The sequence below is a fragment of the Myodes glareolus genome, chromosome 6, assembly GCF_982192425.1.
Source record: "Myodes glareolus chromosome 6, mMyoGla1.1, whole genome shotgun sequence".
NCBI classification, from domain to species: Eukaryota; Metazoa; Chordata; class Mammalia; order Rodentia; family Cricetidae; genus Myodes; species Myodes glareolus.
The window spans coordinates 8,847,395-8,860,602 of record NC_142031.1 but is presented as its reverse complement, the minus strand read 5'-3'; the positions used below and the strand labels follow the sequence as shown (position 1 = coordinate 8,860,602).

Below are 13,208 nucleotides of genomic sequence, written 5' to 3'. Positions count from 1 at the left end.
CTGTCTCTCTCTCTCTCTCTCTTTTTTTTTTTTTTTTTTTGCTTTGTTTTTTGAGATAGGATCTCACCATGTAGCTCTGGCTGTTCTGAAACTCACTCGGTAGACCAAGCTGACCTCAAACTCACAGAGATCACCTGCCTCTGGCTCCCAAGTGCTGAGAATCCTACCACTTCCAAAAGACATCTGAAGGGAGGCATTCATGCGGACTCCTCCTGTGGCAACTGTTGCTACCTCCAGTCAGTCACTGTCTGCTGGAGAACTCCTTGGTGTGTGGTATTGTATCTGGCTAGTGGTGAGAGTAAGAGGAAGCGCTTTCTCTGAAGCCTCTGTCTACCGAAGGGCAGGATGCGCCACAGGCAGTCAAATGCTGGGGACCCCTCTCCAGAACTGTCAACAGGGGAAGATGATGGAGCCTTAGTCACAAGGCAGGATGAAGACCTAGTAGATAGCCCCAACTTTGTCCCAGACAAAGTTTGTCTGTTCTTCAAACTCAGTCATCTGTCTCACCTGAAATCCATGTGCAATCCAATAGAGATGCCTCTATTTTAAATGTCAATTTAAAAAAATTAAAATCAACTAGTCCATTCTGAAGGTGCCTATCCATCTTCCCTCTCCCCTGAAGAGAAGGCTATCTTATCTACTTTCCAGCTGTGCCTAGCTCACAGTTCCAGGCCAGCCTTTCTCTTTTTAATCCAGCCGTGACCAGTTTACTTCCCTTCAGGGAGGAAAGGGAATGGTCTTTGTCCCACATCAGGGCGCCACAAACAAGTTTCAATTGTCCAGAAGAAGCAAATCTACTGAGGCAGAAAGATTAATGGCTACTTAAGCTGGGTGTGGTGCTAATACTAATAGATTGCTGGGCCGAAGGCCATCTAGGTCTGCAAAGAGTGACCCTGTCTAAAAAATAAATAAATAAAACCTGGCCAGGTGGTGGTGGCACAAGCTTTTGCCTTCAATCCCAGCATTCAGGAGGCTGAGGCTGGCAAATGTCTGTGAGTTTGAGGCAAGCCTGGTCTACAGAGTGAGTTCCAGGATAGCTAAGGCTACACAAAGAAAAACCAGTCAAACAAACAAACAAACAAACAAAAAGCTGACTAGATGGTTCAGTGAGTAACAGGTAGAGAACTGATTCCACAAAGTTGTTCTCCGACCTCCATCTGACCCTCAAACACAGCACCCCTCGACAATAGCATTAGATTTTATTTTTTTTATATATATAAAAATGCTTTGCCCGCATGCATATATGCGCACCACACATGCATGCCAATTTCCCACAGAGTCCAGAAGGGAACATCAGATCCCCTGAAACTGGAGCTACAGTCTGTTGTGAGCCGTCATGTGGGTGCTGGGAATGGAACCCAAGACCTCTGGAAAAGTGCTCTTAACTGCTGAGCCATCTCTCCAGCCCCTAATAATAAATTTTAAAATTTAAAAGAAAAAAAGAAATGTCATTCCTCCCCATCCCCAAATAAACACAGAAGCTGCTCAGTCAGGGGCAAGAGGAATGATGTTCAGTGATTGTTAACGAGTATGGGTTTCCTTCTGGGATGAAGAAAATGTTCTAAAATTGATGAGTGACCATTGTATACTTCTGTAGATACATTAAGAACCACATGGAACGAGCTACATTTCGTTGTTGTTTTTTGAGACAGGGTTTTTGTTTTGTTTTGTTTTTTTTGTATAAAAGCCTTGGCTGTCCTGGAACTCATTTTGTAGACTAGGTTGGCCTCAAATTCACTGAGATCCAGCTGCCTCTGTCTCTGGGATTACAGGCATGCGCCACCACGCCCAGCTGGAATGCTCTACTTTACTGGATGAACTGCTCGCCCTGTGCCTGAACACCTCAGTCAAGCTGCCGAGGGGGACTGAAGCAAGTGCAACACCAGGGAACCTCACCTGGTACAAGGTACCAGGGAATCTATGACCTTGTGCAGCAGAGGCTGTTTTCCTCCGCTAGGACTAACCTTTTATTTCTGCTATCTATATTTTCTTTGGTTTGGGGAATGAACAACTCCCCCATCTCCCTCACCTCCACAGCTGAAATCTGTCAGTATTTTAATTATTTTCATTCATTTACATAATATATTTTAATGATATTCAACTTCCCATTATCTTCTTTTGTTCCATAGAGACTTTTTTCCAATAAGCTTTGTATAGGTTGTCTTGCTGTTTGTGGCTATGAATAAAAAGTTTGAGGCCAGCCTGGGCAATATGAAACTTTGCCTCAAAAAAGAAAAAAAACACACATTTTATACACACACACACACATTTTTTTTTAACGAGAGTTTTGGGTTTCTGTCTTATTTTTTTTGGTTTACAGAAATGTGCCACCATAGCCAACATTTCAACAGAAGGGTTTTCCAGTCGACCCTTCGCTGAGCAGACTTTCCTGATTAAGTATCAGAACGGATTTGCTCTTGCATACATAATGTTCTCCACAGCTGATATGTGAAGATGGTCAGTTGGGAAATATTAAAGATTTCCCGGAAAAAAACATTTACCTATAAAATCCACATGAGGAGACTATGAGCCTAAGGCAAGAGAGCTACAGATAGGAGTGACAGTCTTGGTAAGGACAGGGTTGATGAAGCAGCCTTTGTGGGTTCCCAGAGGGGGTCGTCTCCCCTCAGACTCCCAAGTCCAGCGCTGGACTAAAGAGGCACCACAACACTGGCCCCATGCTCTTAAAAGTCCCATACCTGAAACTGGAAACTATAATCAAGACTAGGTCAGAGTCCAGAGGTGGTGGCGCATGCCTTTAATCCCAGCAAATGCGAGGCAGAGGCAGGTGGATCTCTGTGAGTTTGAGACCAGGCTGGTCTATGGAGTGAGTTCCAGGACAGCAAGGGCGGTTGTGCTGAGAAACTGTCTCGAAAAACCAAAAATTAAAAAAAAAAAAAAGTTGGACAGTAGTAGCGCAACCTTTAATCCCAGCACTTTGGAAGGAGGAAGCAGGTGGATCTCTGTAAGTTCAAAGTCAGCCTGGGCTACAGAGGGAGTTCCAGGGACAGTCAATGCTACAAAGGAAAACCCTGTCTCAAAAAACAAAACAAAAAGTCAGAATGAAGAGAAGCAAGGCCTCCTAACAGCTCGCAAACACGCCTCTGTCACGAGCAGTCACAGTAAAGAGCTTCAACCCTGGGATAAAAGTTCTCTGCTCCGTATTCAGGCAAAACTGTAAGGCATTAATACCAGAACTTGTGTGGGGGTTAAAGTGGATAAGGGCTTACTAGGTGCATTCCCAGGTCAGTTATCTCTGCCCCACTCATCACACCTGCTGAGGACAGAAGGTCAAAGAGCTTCCCTGGCTGGAGGTCTGAAGGGGCCAGGTCTCTCACTACTTCAGTTACCCAAGACAGCATCCGAATACCTCACCTCGTAGTCTTTCCTCGGAAGGATCTCATCCTCCTCTTCCTGTGTCTCCCCAAGGATCGTCTAGAAAAACAGATGCATAGAATGGAGACCTTTGACTGGTTAAGGGTGGAAAGAGGGAAGTCTTACTAAAAATCCAAGTCAGCAGGAGCCATCATCAAAGAGGAACAAAATTTCAAACACATTTGGGATGGTATTTAGTCACTAGCTGAGCTCTACACGTCTACTGATTGACACATTTCCCCAATCATAGCGCTCACCTTCAGGACATCGGAAGGATGTCTGAGGGCAGCTTAGTGAGGACAAAATTCGGGTTTCATTTGACAGCACCCGGAACATGAAATCAGCGGGAACGTGTCAACTCTGAGAACACAACTCAAGTTTTCCCAGGTTGCTTTGCAGGGGAAAGCTGGATCATCAGTGACCCAGAAAGAGTGGAGGATAGGATAAGAAAAGCCTGGAGAAACTAAACCAGCCCCACGACAATCAAGACCTGCGAAAGGCCTCATTCTGAAAATGCTTGCTTCATTCAAAACTCCTTTCCGATGCAAATAAAAGGAAACACGGACGGCGTTAACCCAAGCTGGCCGAGATCCTCCCTCAGACTGCAGAGAGAGGGGATGAGAAAAGAACTCGGACTCGAGCATGCGAAGCAAGGCGGATGCTCGCAGAGCCCAGGCAGCGGTCCCCCGGGCCCCACCCGCAGCCACCTGCCGGCGCGGTTCGGCTCGGCCCCACCCCCGGCAACGCCTCTTGTCATCCCGTGGCGACTGCCCCTCCCCAGCCCCGCCGCCGCTCACCAGCTCCTCGGGGGTGCGGGTCTCGCGTTCACCGCAGCAGCAGCACCACCTGCAGCAGCAGCACACAGAACCCCTGCACCCCGCCATCTTCCTCCTTTCCTGCCACTCCGGACCCCCTAGGCCAACCCCCCTCCCACCCAGAATCTGCGCCTCACGTGACTGGCCCCGGGAGGGTCACGTGGCCCTCTCGAGCTTTGGGACGGGAGACAGGGAGTGGCTGTGGACGGGTGGGGCGAGAGCTCGCGTCACATGACGCAGTACTAAGCCGGCTTCCCAAGAGACGGCCGGGCGCGGCCATATTGGGGCGGGACTTCCTGTCGCTGTCTTTGAACTTCCGCCTACCTCTTATCCTGTTTCCCTTGGCAACTGGCAGCTGCGCCCCGCCTCCTCATGTGCTAGGGAGATGGCGCCGCGACCGCCAAGGTTCTGACAGGACGGTGAGTGGCTCAGAGGCTTGGGACGCCGCGGAGGAATTCGCCGATTGGAGAAATGTGTCACTTTGCCTCCTTGTGGGCCGGCAGCTGGAGGCTGGCCCGTCCTGCGCTCTGCATTTGAAGGTTCCAGTCGCTCCTCCACCCTAAGGCAGCTCTAGAGGCTGTCATCCCAGCCTCCCTACCTGCACGAAAGTATCCCAAGGTTAAAGGAATCCTGGATCTGAGGCAGTGATCCGGCCTCCGGAGCCGTCTGGGACTCGTATCCCCGTCCAGGCCTGTGACCCACTGACCAGGTGACCCGATTCCTGTCCCTCAGGCCACCCAGCACCAAGGTGGTTGGTTACCAGCCATAGTGTCTGTCTATCTGTCTAGCTCTATCTGTCTGTCATTGTTTTGTTTTGTTTTTCGAGACTGGGTTTCTCTGTGCAGCCCTGACTGTACTGGAACTCTGTAGACCAGATTGGCCTTGAACTCAGCGCTTGCCTCCTGAGAGCTGGGATTTAATGTGTGCGCTCCCACGCCTGGCTGCCAGTTTCTTTTTTTCTTTTTTGATTTTTTGAGACAGGGTTTCTCTGTGTTGCTTTGGAGCCTGTTGTGGAACAAACTTGTAGATCAGACTGGCCTTGAACTCACACAGAGATCCGCTTGCCCCTGCCTGCTGAGTGCTGGAATTAAAGGCATGCCCCACCAGCGCCCTGCTGGCTGCCAGTTTCTTAAAACCTGCCTCCCTGACAGAATCTGGAGAGGAGTGGTGGACCACTGGCTTTGTCACCCAGGTGCCCACAGCATTCTCCTGTGCATGTATGTCCGTCGCAACAGTTTTGGGAGTGGTAGGGCTGTGTTTGTCACAGTCTAAGTCGGTGATTAGTAGGTGGCAGAGGGGCATCTTGAGACGAGTGTGGAGGCCCTGGCCATTAGGACTCAGTGAGTACTGGCTGTTACTACTCTGCCGGGTACTGGATCCCTGGTCCTGGTCTCAGGCAAGGGACCAACAGCAGCGCAGAAGGCTAAGCAAACTTGTTAAGCCACAGTCTCAGCCTTGTGTTGTGAAAGCCCAACTAAAGGATAGTTGGTGCCAGTTAGTTGAAATATGGCACGTATTAGAAATGCTTAAATCAGAGGCAAAGGCAGGTGGATCTCTGTGAGTTCGAGGCCAGCCTGGTCTATAAGAGCTGGTTCTAGGACAGGCTTCAAAGCTACAGAGGAACCCTGTCTTGAAAATCTAAAAAAGGAAAAAGGAAAAAAGAAAAATAAAAGAAATGCTTAAATCTTGGAGCAGTATGCTGCGGAAGAGAATGAGGAGGAAGGTCATGTTTGACATGTAAGGTTACCTTCTTCCTCACTCTCCATGAGAACCTGGCCGTTTTAGGTCAGAACAAAACTGGCCTAAATACACAGGGGATAGCACTGGCACTAAGCCGGGGCAGAGCTTCTAGAACTGGCTCCTTGACCTGTCTTCTGTGCCTTAGGAGAGGAAGGAGACGTGAATTTTTTTTTCCTGATTCTTGAGGCTAAGACCCAAAATGGTACATTGACTTAGAGGTGGAAGTTTCTGGAAAGGAACGAGCCTGACTTGGCTGTTCCTCCGTTGCTCCACGTCGCCGCACGGATCTCCACTACTGTGTTTGCCCACTGCTGTGCAGCCGTCATGTTTGTTTTGTTCTCAGACGTCTGTCATTTCCTGACCAGACTGCAATGTGGCTCTCTGCCCTGTAAGCCGGGCTGCAACTGCTGTGATCAGGACCGCGTATGTGGTGGTACTGTGGTCCCTGATTCCTTTGACCTCAGGAACATATGGGGCAGCCTTGTTCAGAGCTGGACACAAATCCCTAGCCTTAGTGATTTCAGTCAAGTTCTAGCTCACAGCACAACATTGTTTTTTGGAGTAGCGTGAATTCAGGCAATCAGACTGCCTGGCCATGCCGCTCACAGCCTCTACCGTGTTCCAGACGGGGCCAGTGCCTGTGATCTGTTCTTTCTTTGGAGGGGGAAATCCAGTGACCCTGAATGGCTAGTGGCCTAATCTCCACCAACCCCTGCCGTCCCAGCCTGCCCACATTCTCCCCTCCCCCCACCCTTCAGCCGGCTTCTTTGACTTGCGCCTGAGTCTTCTCTCCAGCCTAGAAACCTTACTCCCGCCCCTTTGCGTGGCCCCAGCTTTAGCTCAGGGCTCTTTGTCACAGCTCCGCCCACTTGTGCACACCCTCCAGGAAAGGTTCCCTGTTCCTTCCCCTCTCATTCGTCTAAGCTGACTGAGATGAACCATCGCGAAACCAGGGTCCTCCCTGCTGGCCACTGTTCCCCATCCCTAGGAATGTGGGCCTCAGAGGCTGGCTGTGTGAGGCTTTCTGTACCACCCTCTATCAGGTAGCTGTCAGCAAGGATTCCTGAGCTGGAGGATCCAAGAGCGGCTCAGTGCCTAGTGGGAGGTCATCACACAGAGAAGCCAGACGACAGCAGGGGGGCAGAGCGCATGGAGCCTCTGGGTAGGAGCCGTGTGAGCTTCGCCCTTGTCGGCTGCCTTCCTGTGTTGAGCAGCGTTCGCTACTGGAGTTGCCTGCTCAGGTGTTGGGTGTACATGGGGTTTGGCGACCAGCCCCCTGATGGCCCCGGCCCCTACCCTGTACAGCAGGAACCCAGCCATGGTGAACGAGGGCAGCAGCAGTGGCAGCGAGAGCTCCAAGGACAGCTCGAGATGTTCCACACCCAGCCTGGACCCAGAGCGGCACGAGAGACTCCGCGAGAAGATGAGGCGCAGAATGGACTCTGGTGACAAGTGGTTCTCCCTGGAGTTCTTCCCTCCTCGGACTGCTGAGGGAGCTGTTAACCTCATCTCAAGGTGAGTAGGGAGGGAGGTTAAGTAATGGGGGTCGGTGGAGGGGAACAGAGCTGCCCTTTAACCCGGCAGGAAAAGGCACTGGAGAGGGGAGGCAGGAAGAAGCAGAGGCGAGACAGGGAGTTTGGTCTCAACTTAAAACTTCTTGTCTGCAAAAGTCCCTCTGGGGCAGCATCGGATATGTTTGGACACACTCTTCAGCAGGCCAAAAATGTTCATTCCCAGGCTGCATTTTTTGGCAGAACGTGGGGCTGGCTCACAAGGAGCTTAGGAAGTCAACAAATAGCAACGTAGGGATTGTGCTGAGCTAGCTGGACACAGGGCGTGTGTTTCCAAATCAGGAAAGGCACGCTTCGTGGTGGCACTCTTTGAATTTCAGTTCCTTTCTTCAAGTTGGAGAGTGCTTTGCTAGGCCCTGTGCTTTGTCCCCAGCGTCACAAAGAGAGAAAGGGAAGACGGGCATAGGGGTGCTCAGAGGCAGGAGGATGATTGTGAGTGCAGGCCAGCCAGGGTCACTTAATGATACTCTGTCTCAAGGAGGGGTGGGTAGGGAGGGTGTAGCTAAGTTGATGGAGTGAGTGTGTAGCTTGCAGGAAACCCTAAGTTTGATCCCTAACAGTTCATAAGCAGGGTTTTCTGTGCACCAGCTCTAGCTGTCCTGGAACTCGCTCTGTAGACCAGGCTGGCCTCGAACTCACAGAGATCCACCTGCCTCTGCCTCCCGAGTGCTGGGATTAAAGGCCACTGCCCGGCTAAGAAGGCTTCTTTTGAACTTAGTTCAGGAACCCAGCCTTGCTCTGCAATACAAGAGAAAGCTGCATCTGCTGATCTCTCTCTCTCTCTCTCTCTCTCTCTCTCTCTCTCTCTCTCTCTCTCTGCCTTTCCTCAAGCAAGGCCCTCTGCCTGACACTGCCCTGCCAGGATCCCAAACTCTCAACTTTCAAGACCCTAAACTCACCCAAAACCATTGAGTGTGCTTGCACTCTGAGAAGCATAAAGTGCCGTTCACACGCTGATATCCTCCACTCACTGAGCTCAGGCTCTTTGAGTGCTGCACAGCCGTCTGACCCAGCACCTTCGCGGCTGTGGAGAGGGAGAGGGTTATCTGTTATCTGCCACATCTTATAAACGAAGGCACTGTGGCTCAGGGCGATTATTAGGTGATGCGCCTGGGAAGCAGACACAGTGCTCTGGGAGCAGCTTGCGTTCTGTGCTGCTCCAGCTCTTCCCCCACAACCCCCCACCCCAGGGAGGATGAGTGAGCCTGCTGTTCCCCCAGAAGCCCAAACTCAAGAAAGAAATCCCCTACAGGTTTGACCGGATGGCAGCAGGGGGCCCCCTCTTCCTAGACGTTACCTGGCACCCCGCTGGAGACCCTGGCTCGGACAAGGAGACCTCCTCCATGATGATCGCCAGCACAGCAGTCAACTACTGTGGCTTGGAGACCATCCTACACGTGACCTGCTGCCAGCAGCGCCAGGAGGAGATCACAGGCCATCTGCACAGAGCCAAGGAGCTCGGCCTGAAGAACATAATGGCGCTGAGGGGAGGTGTGGCGCCAGCACCCCTCCTGTCGGGGTTCTTGCTTTCCTGAAGGCTTCTCCTGTCCCCAGAAAAGTTCTTATTTCCCCTGGGAAAAGTATACACTGTAAACACATTCGGGGTCCGCTGCTGCAGGAACATCAGTGAGCATTGTGGGTAATGAATGAGTCCACCGTGGGCTTCCACCTCTTGACCTGGCTCCAATTCAGACGGGATGTGGCTGGTGCCTGATAGCCCTCTGCCCCACTACACAGTGCCATCAGACTCTGCTCTGTCTGGTCTGGCCATAGTGTACTGTGCTGGCATTTCCCAGGAGCACCTGGGTGCGTCCTGTCTTCAGGCCACTCAGCAGTGGGAAGTGGGAGCCCGATGGATGGGAGGGATCTGTGGCCTCTCCTCGCCACTAGACTCCATGAGTAGAAAACCCACCAGAGTCCAGGAGCTCTGAGAGAGCAGAGGGATGGGAGAAGGGACGTGAGCACAGCCGGGCGTCAGAGCCAGGCCAGAGCCCCTGACACTCCAGGCTCAGTGGAGAGCCACACCTCCCCTGATCCCACCACCCTCCACCTCCTGTTGGCTAGGTGTCAGGCTAGACTTGCACAGTAGGAAGTCTCTGTTTTTGAGGAGCCCACAGCCAAGTGTAGGGGTAGGTGGAGGGAACGAGAAGACTCTGGAGGTCAGGGGACACCCAGTGACCATGACCTCCAGCAACCCTACAGACCCCGTAGGTGACCACTGGGAAGCAGAGGAAGGCGGCTTCAACTGCGCCACAGACCTGGTGAAGCACATCCGGAGCGAGTTTGGCGATTACTTTGACATCTGTGTGGCAGGTGAGTGGGGACAGAGATGGGACAGGATAAGCCGAAAGCCAGCCAGTATTCCTTTCAGGACGTGGGGATCGGGTAGATACAGATGCGGGAGCACAGAGGTGAACCGGATGGTACCGTTCTTATGCGCATCCTGCCATCCACTGCCAGGCACACCATTCCCACTCCTGACGCTTCCCCTCCTCTGCCTTTCATGCCCCATCTTCTCACTGGTAGAGTGTGTGTGTGTGTGTGTGTGTGTGTGTGTGTGTGTGTGTGTGGACTCCAGGGCTAGGGGATTCATTAGGCCCTGAAAGGAGTCAGGAACTGAGGCCCTTCTTCATTCCCTCTGTACCAGGGTCCAGGGGCTGACTTTTCACTGTGCATCTGCTGTGGGAGCTGCCCTCGTGGACACACTGCCCTATGCATGAGTCCTGCTTCTGTGTGTGCAGTGTCAGCTCCAGACGCCCTAGTTCTGACTGTTCTCAGTGTTAGCTCTGCGTTCATAGGAAGTGAGGCTCACACTGACTCAGCTCTGATCCTTGCACTAAGGGATGGGGAGGTGGGTAGAGGAGGAGGACAGGACAGGAGTTCAAGGCCAGCCTGAGCTTGTCTTAGAAACCCAGAGCTGGAGCTATAGCCTGGTGGAGAGCTTGCCTTGTTTTTTTTGTTGTTGTTGTTGTTGTTGTTGTTTTTTGTTTTTTGTTTTTTTTTAAAACTTTATTTAACCTTATTTCATGTACATTGGTATAATGATGTCAGATTCTCTGGAACTGGAGTTATAGACAGCTGCAAGCTGCCATGTGGGTGCTGGGAATTGAACCCTGGTCCTCTGGAAGAGCAGTCAGTGCTCTTAACCACTGAGCCATCTCACCAGCCCCCGAGAGCTTGCCTTGTGTACAAAGTCCCAGGTTCCATCAGACCTTGCCTTGTGTGTGTAAGGTTCCTGGTTTCGTTCTGACACCAAGAAAATAAACAGATGAGTGCTTACATTGTATATAGAGTAATATACCAAGTAGTAAAATTTATTTTATTTACTCTGTGTGTACACACTAGGAAGGTAAGAGGCCAGCTCTCGGAAGTCAGTTCTCTTTCCATCATGTCGGTTCTGGGATTTAAACTCAAGTGCTCAGACTTGACAGCAAGACGTTCACCGACTGAGCCATCTTATGGGCCCTTAATATAATTAAAACTAAGGTTTATAGCTTTAAGAAAATTGTCCTGCATGACTTGGGGCTCTCTCCAGCCCCCCTGCAACACTGTCTGCATGTGCTCCTCTCAGCAGGCTGCATAGCTGGCGAAGACTGGGAAACACTGCTCAAGAATTCGGGGCAGCAGGCACTATGTGGGGGCTGTGTGGACGTGCACTAGCTGTGGGTGTGAGGTGGTGGTGAGCTGTCACGTGGTCCTGTGCTTTGCCTGTTGTAGAGTGGTGGAGCTGGTGGGTGAAGAGGGAGCAGACTTGGAGCTGAGTGCCTGCTGCTCCAGTAGAGAACCAGAGTTCTGTCCCAGCACCCATACCCTGGGGCTCACAGACACCCGTAACTCCAGTTCCAGGGGATCTGGTGCCCTGCCCTGGACTCTGTTGGCACCTATACATGTGGCACACATACACACAAAACTAAAAGTAAACAAATAGAACACTTTAAAACGACGAAGCTGGTCATGGCAGGAAAACATAGCAAAGCGAGCAAAGCCCAACTGTGGGCCCGTATGGATGTCCCCGGCGGTGCTCAGACTGCTCGGCTCTGTGGCTTCGGGGTTTCCCACTGGAGAGAGAGCCTGTTCAAAGCTGAAGTTCTGCTGCCTGATCTCCTGTTCTTTCTGTCTTGAAACAATAGTTTTTGTATCTATCCTTGGTGGCTAGTTTCCTAAGAACCAAATGTCCTTATCACAATAAAGCAGCTTGGCTTCCAGACAGCGCCTTTTCAAGTCGGCTCTCTTTGTAGCTCTGCCCCTGGTAGAGCTCAGGCAGAGGGGGCTCTTAGTCTCTGAGGTTGCCTCCAGGCTGTGCCTTCCTGCCTTTCTGCCTGTGCAAGGCTGCTAGTGAGTTTGGTCATTGAGAGGAGGGGTCATAGAGTTCTCAAAGCCACCAGTGGGCTTAGAGAACCTCTGGGCAATTTGGGAACCCCATCTTCTGCATGCTCAGCTCATGGTCACCCTGTTGTCCCATCCCCCACACCCCTGGTGTAATCGGACTGTAGGAGAAAAAAATATTTTGCCTCTTTATTTTGTGAGTGTTTATGTGTCCATGCAAACACACACAGGCATGCATGTAGCATGATATACACAAAGGACAATTTTGGGGTCCTTTTTGTCTTCTCTGTTTTATTTATAACTATTTCTTTGTTTATTGATTTTTGTTTTTTCCAAGACAGGATTTCTTTCTTTTCTGTTTTTCTTTTTGTTTGTTTGTTTGTTTTGGTTTTTTGAGACAGGGTTTCTCTATGTAACCTTGGCTGTCCTGGAACTCATTCTGTAGACCATACTAGTCTCAAACTCACAGAGATACACCTGCCTCTGCCTCCTGAGTGCTGGGACCAAAGGTGTGCACCACTACCGCCCGGCTAAAGGGCAACTCTTAGGAACTTGTTCTCTCCTATACTGTGATATCTGGGGACTGAGTCATCAAGCTTGCTTGAAAGTGCCTTTACCCACTGAGCAATCTTGCCAGCCCTACAGGAAGTTTTTTGTGGGATTGAAACTGATGTGTATTGTGCCTTCAGAAGAGGATGGCAAGCAGGGCATGTGACCAAGGGAACTCTTTCCGTGATCTTTGGACACTGGAAAGTAGTTATTATAGTCTGTCTTTTGTTTCTTTTTTAAATATATTTATTTAATATGTTGTTTAATGTTATGTGTACATGCACCATATGTGCACAGTGTCCATAGAGGTCAAAAGCTTTTGAGCCATGTTAGAGGTGCTGGGGGAAAATCCCAGGTCCTCTTCAAAAGCAGTAAGCACTCTTAACTGCTGTGCCATCTCTCTAGTCCCTCTGTTCGTTTCTTGAAGCAAAATGTCACTTTCTTAAATTCTTATTTATATAATGTGAGTTTTTAAATTATTTTATATGTATGTTTGCCCTCATGCATGTATGTCTGTGCACTATGTATGTATGTTTGCCCTCCTGCATGTATGTCTGTGCACTATGTGCATGCCTGGTGCCTACAGAGGCCAGAAGAGGGTCTTCTAAAAGAGCAGCCAGTGCTTCTAACTTAACTGCGGGACCATCTCACCAGCTCCCACAATAGAATTCTTAGCCTTTCAGTATCCTGACTCAGAGGGATTTTAGTGTCATGCATACTTTTTTTTATTTTTTTTTTTGATTTTTGAGACAGGGTTTCTCTGTAGCTTTGGAGTCTGTCCTGGAACTCACTTTGTAGACCAGGCTGGCCTCAAACTCACAGAGATTCACCT

General features: G+C 50.5%; 2 protein-coding genes across 15 annotated transcripts in view; one reads left to right on the top strand and one right to left on the bottom strand.

Annotated features, from left to right (window-relative positions):
• Clcn6 (Cl-/H+ antiporter 6) overlaps positions 1-4,320 on the bottom strand; it is a 38,276-nt gene extending 33,956 nt beyond the window's left edge. For 4 of the 5 annotated variants that reach the window (XR_015738030.1, XR_015738031.1, XM_048461389.3 and 1 more), the window contains exons 1-2: positions 4,173-4,320; positions 3,376-3,435 (exon numbers count right to left, since the gene is read on the bottom strand). Coding sequence is in view for 2 of the 5 variants with exons in the window: in XM_048461389.3 (XP_048317346.1) it covers positions 3,376-3,435; positions 4,173-4,259 (147 nt within the window). In the remaining 3 variants the exon portion in view is untranslated. Of the gene's footprint in view, positions 1-3,375; positions 3,436-3,632; positions 3,814-4,172 lie in introns of those variants that run through there. The other variant, XM_048461395.3, reaches the window with a different exon arrangement.
• A 213-nt stretch (positions 4,321-4,533) lies between these two features.
• The window catches only part of Mthfr (methylenetetrahydrofolate reductase), a 17,673-nt gene continuing 8,998 nt past the window's right edge, over positions 4,534-13,208 (top strand). Inside the window, exons 1-5 of one of the 10 annotated variants that reach the window (XM_087906886.1) lie at positions 4,545-4,899; positions 6,974-7,092; positions 7,236-7,445; positions 8,754-8,992; positions 9,704-9,814. In XM_087906886.1, the coding sequence (XP_087763012.1) occupies positions 7,249-7,445; positions 8,754-8,992; positions 9,704-9,814 (547 nt within the window). In that variant the 5' untranslated portion in view covers positions 4,545-4,899; positions 6,974-7,092; positions 7,236-7,248. Of the gene's footprint in view, positions 4,939-4,979; positions 7,093-7,235; positions 7,446-8,753; positions 8,993-9,703; positions 9,815-13,208 lie in introns of those variants that run through there. The other 9 variants (XM_087906892.1, XM_087906891.1, XM_087906887.1 and 6 more) reach the window with 9 other exon arrangements.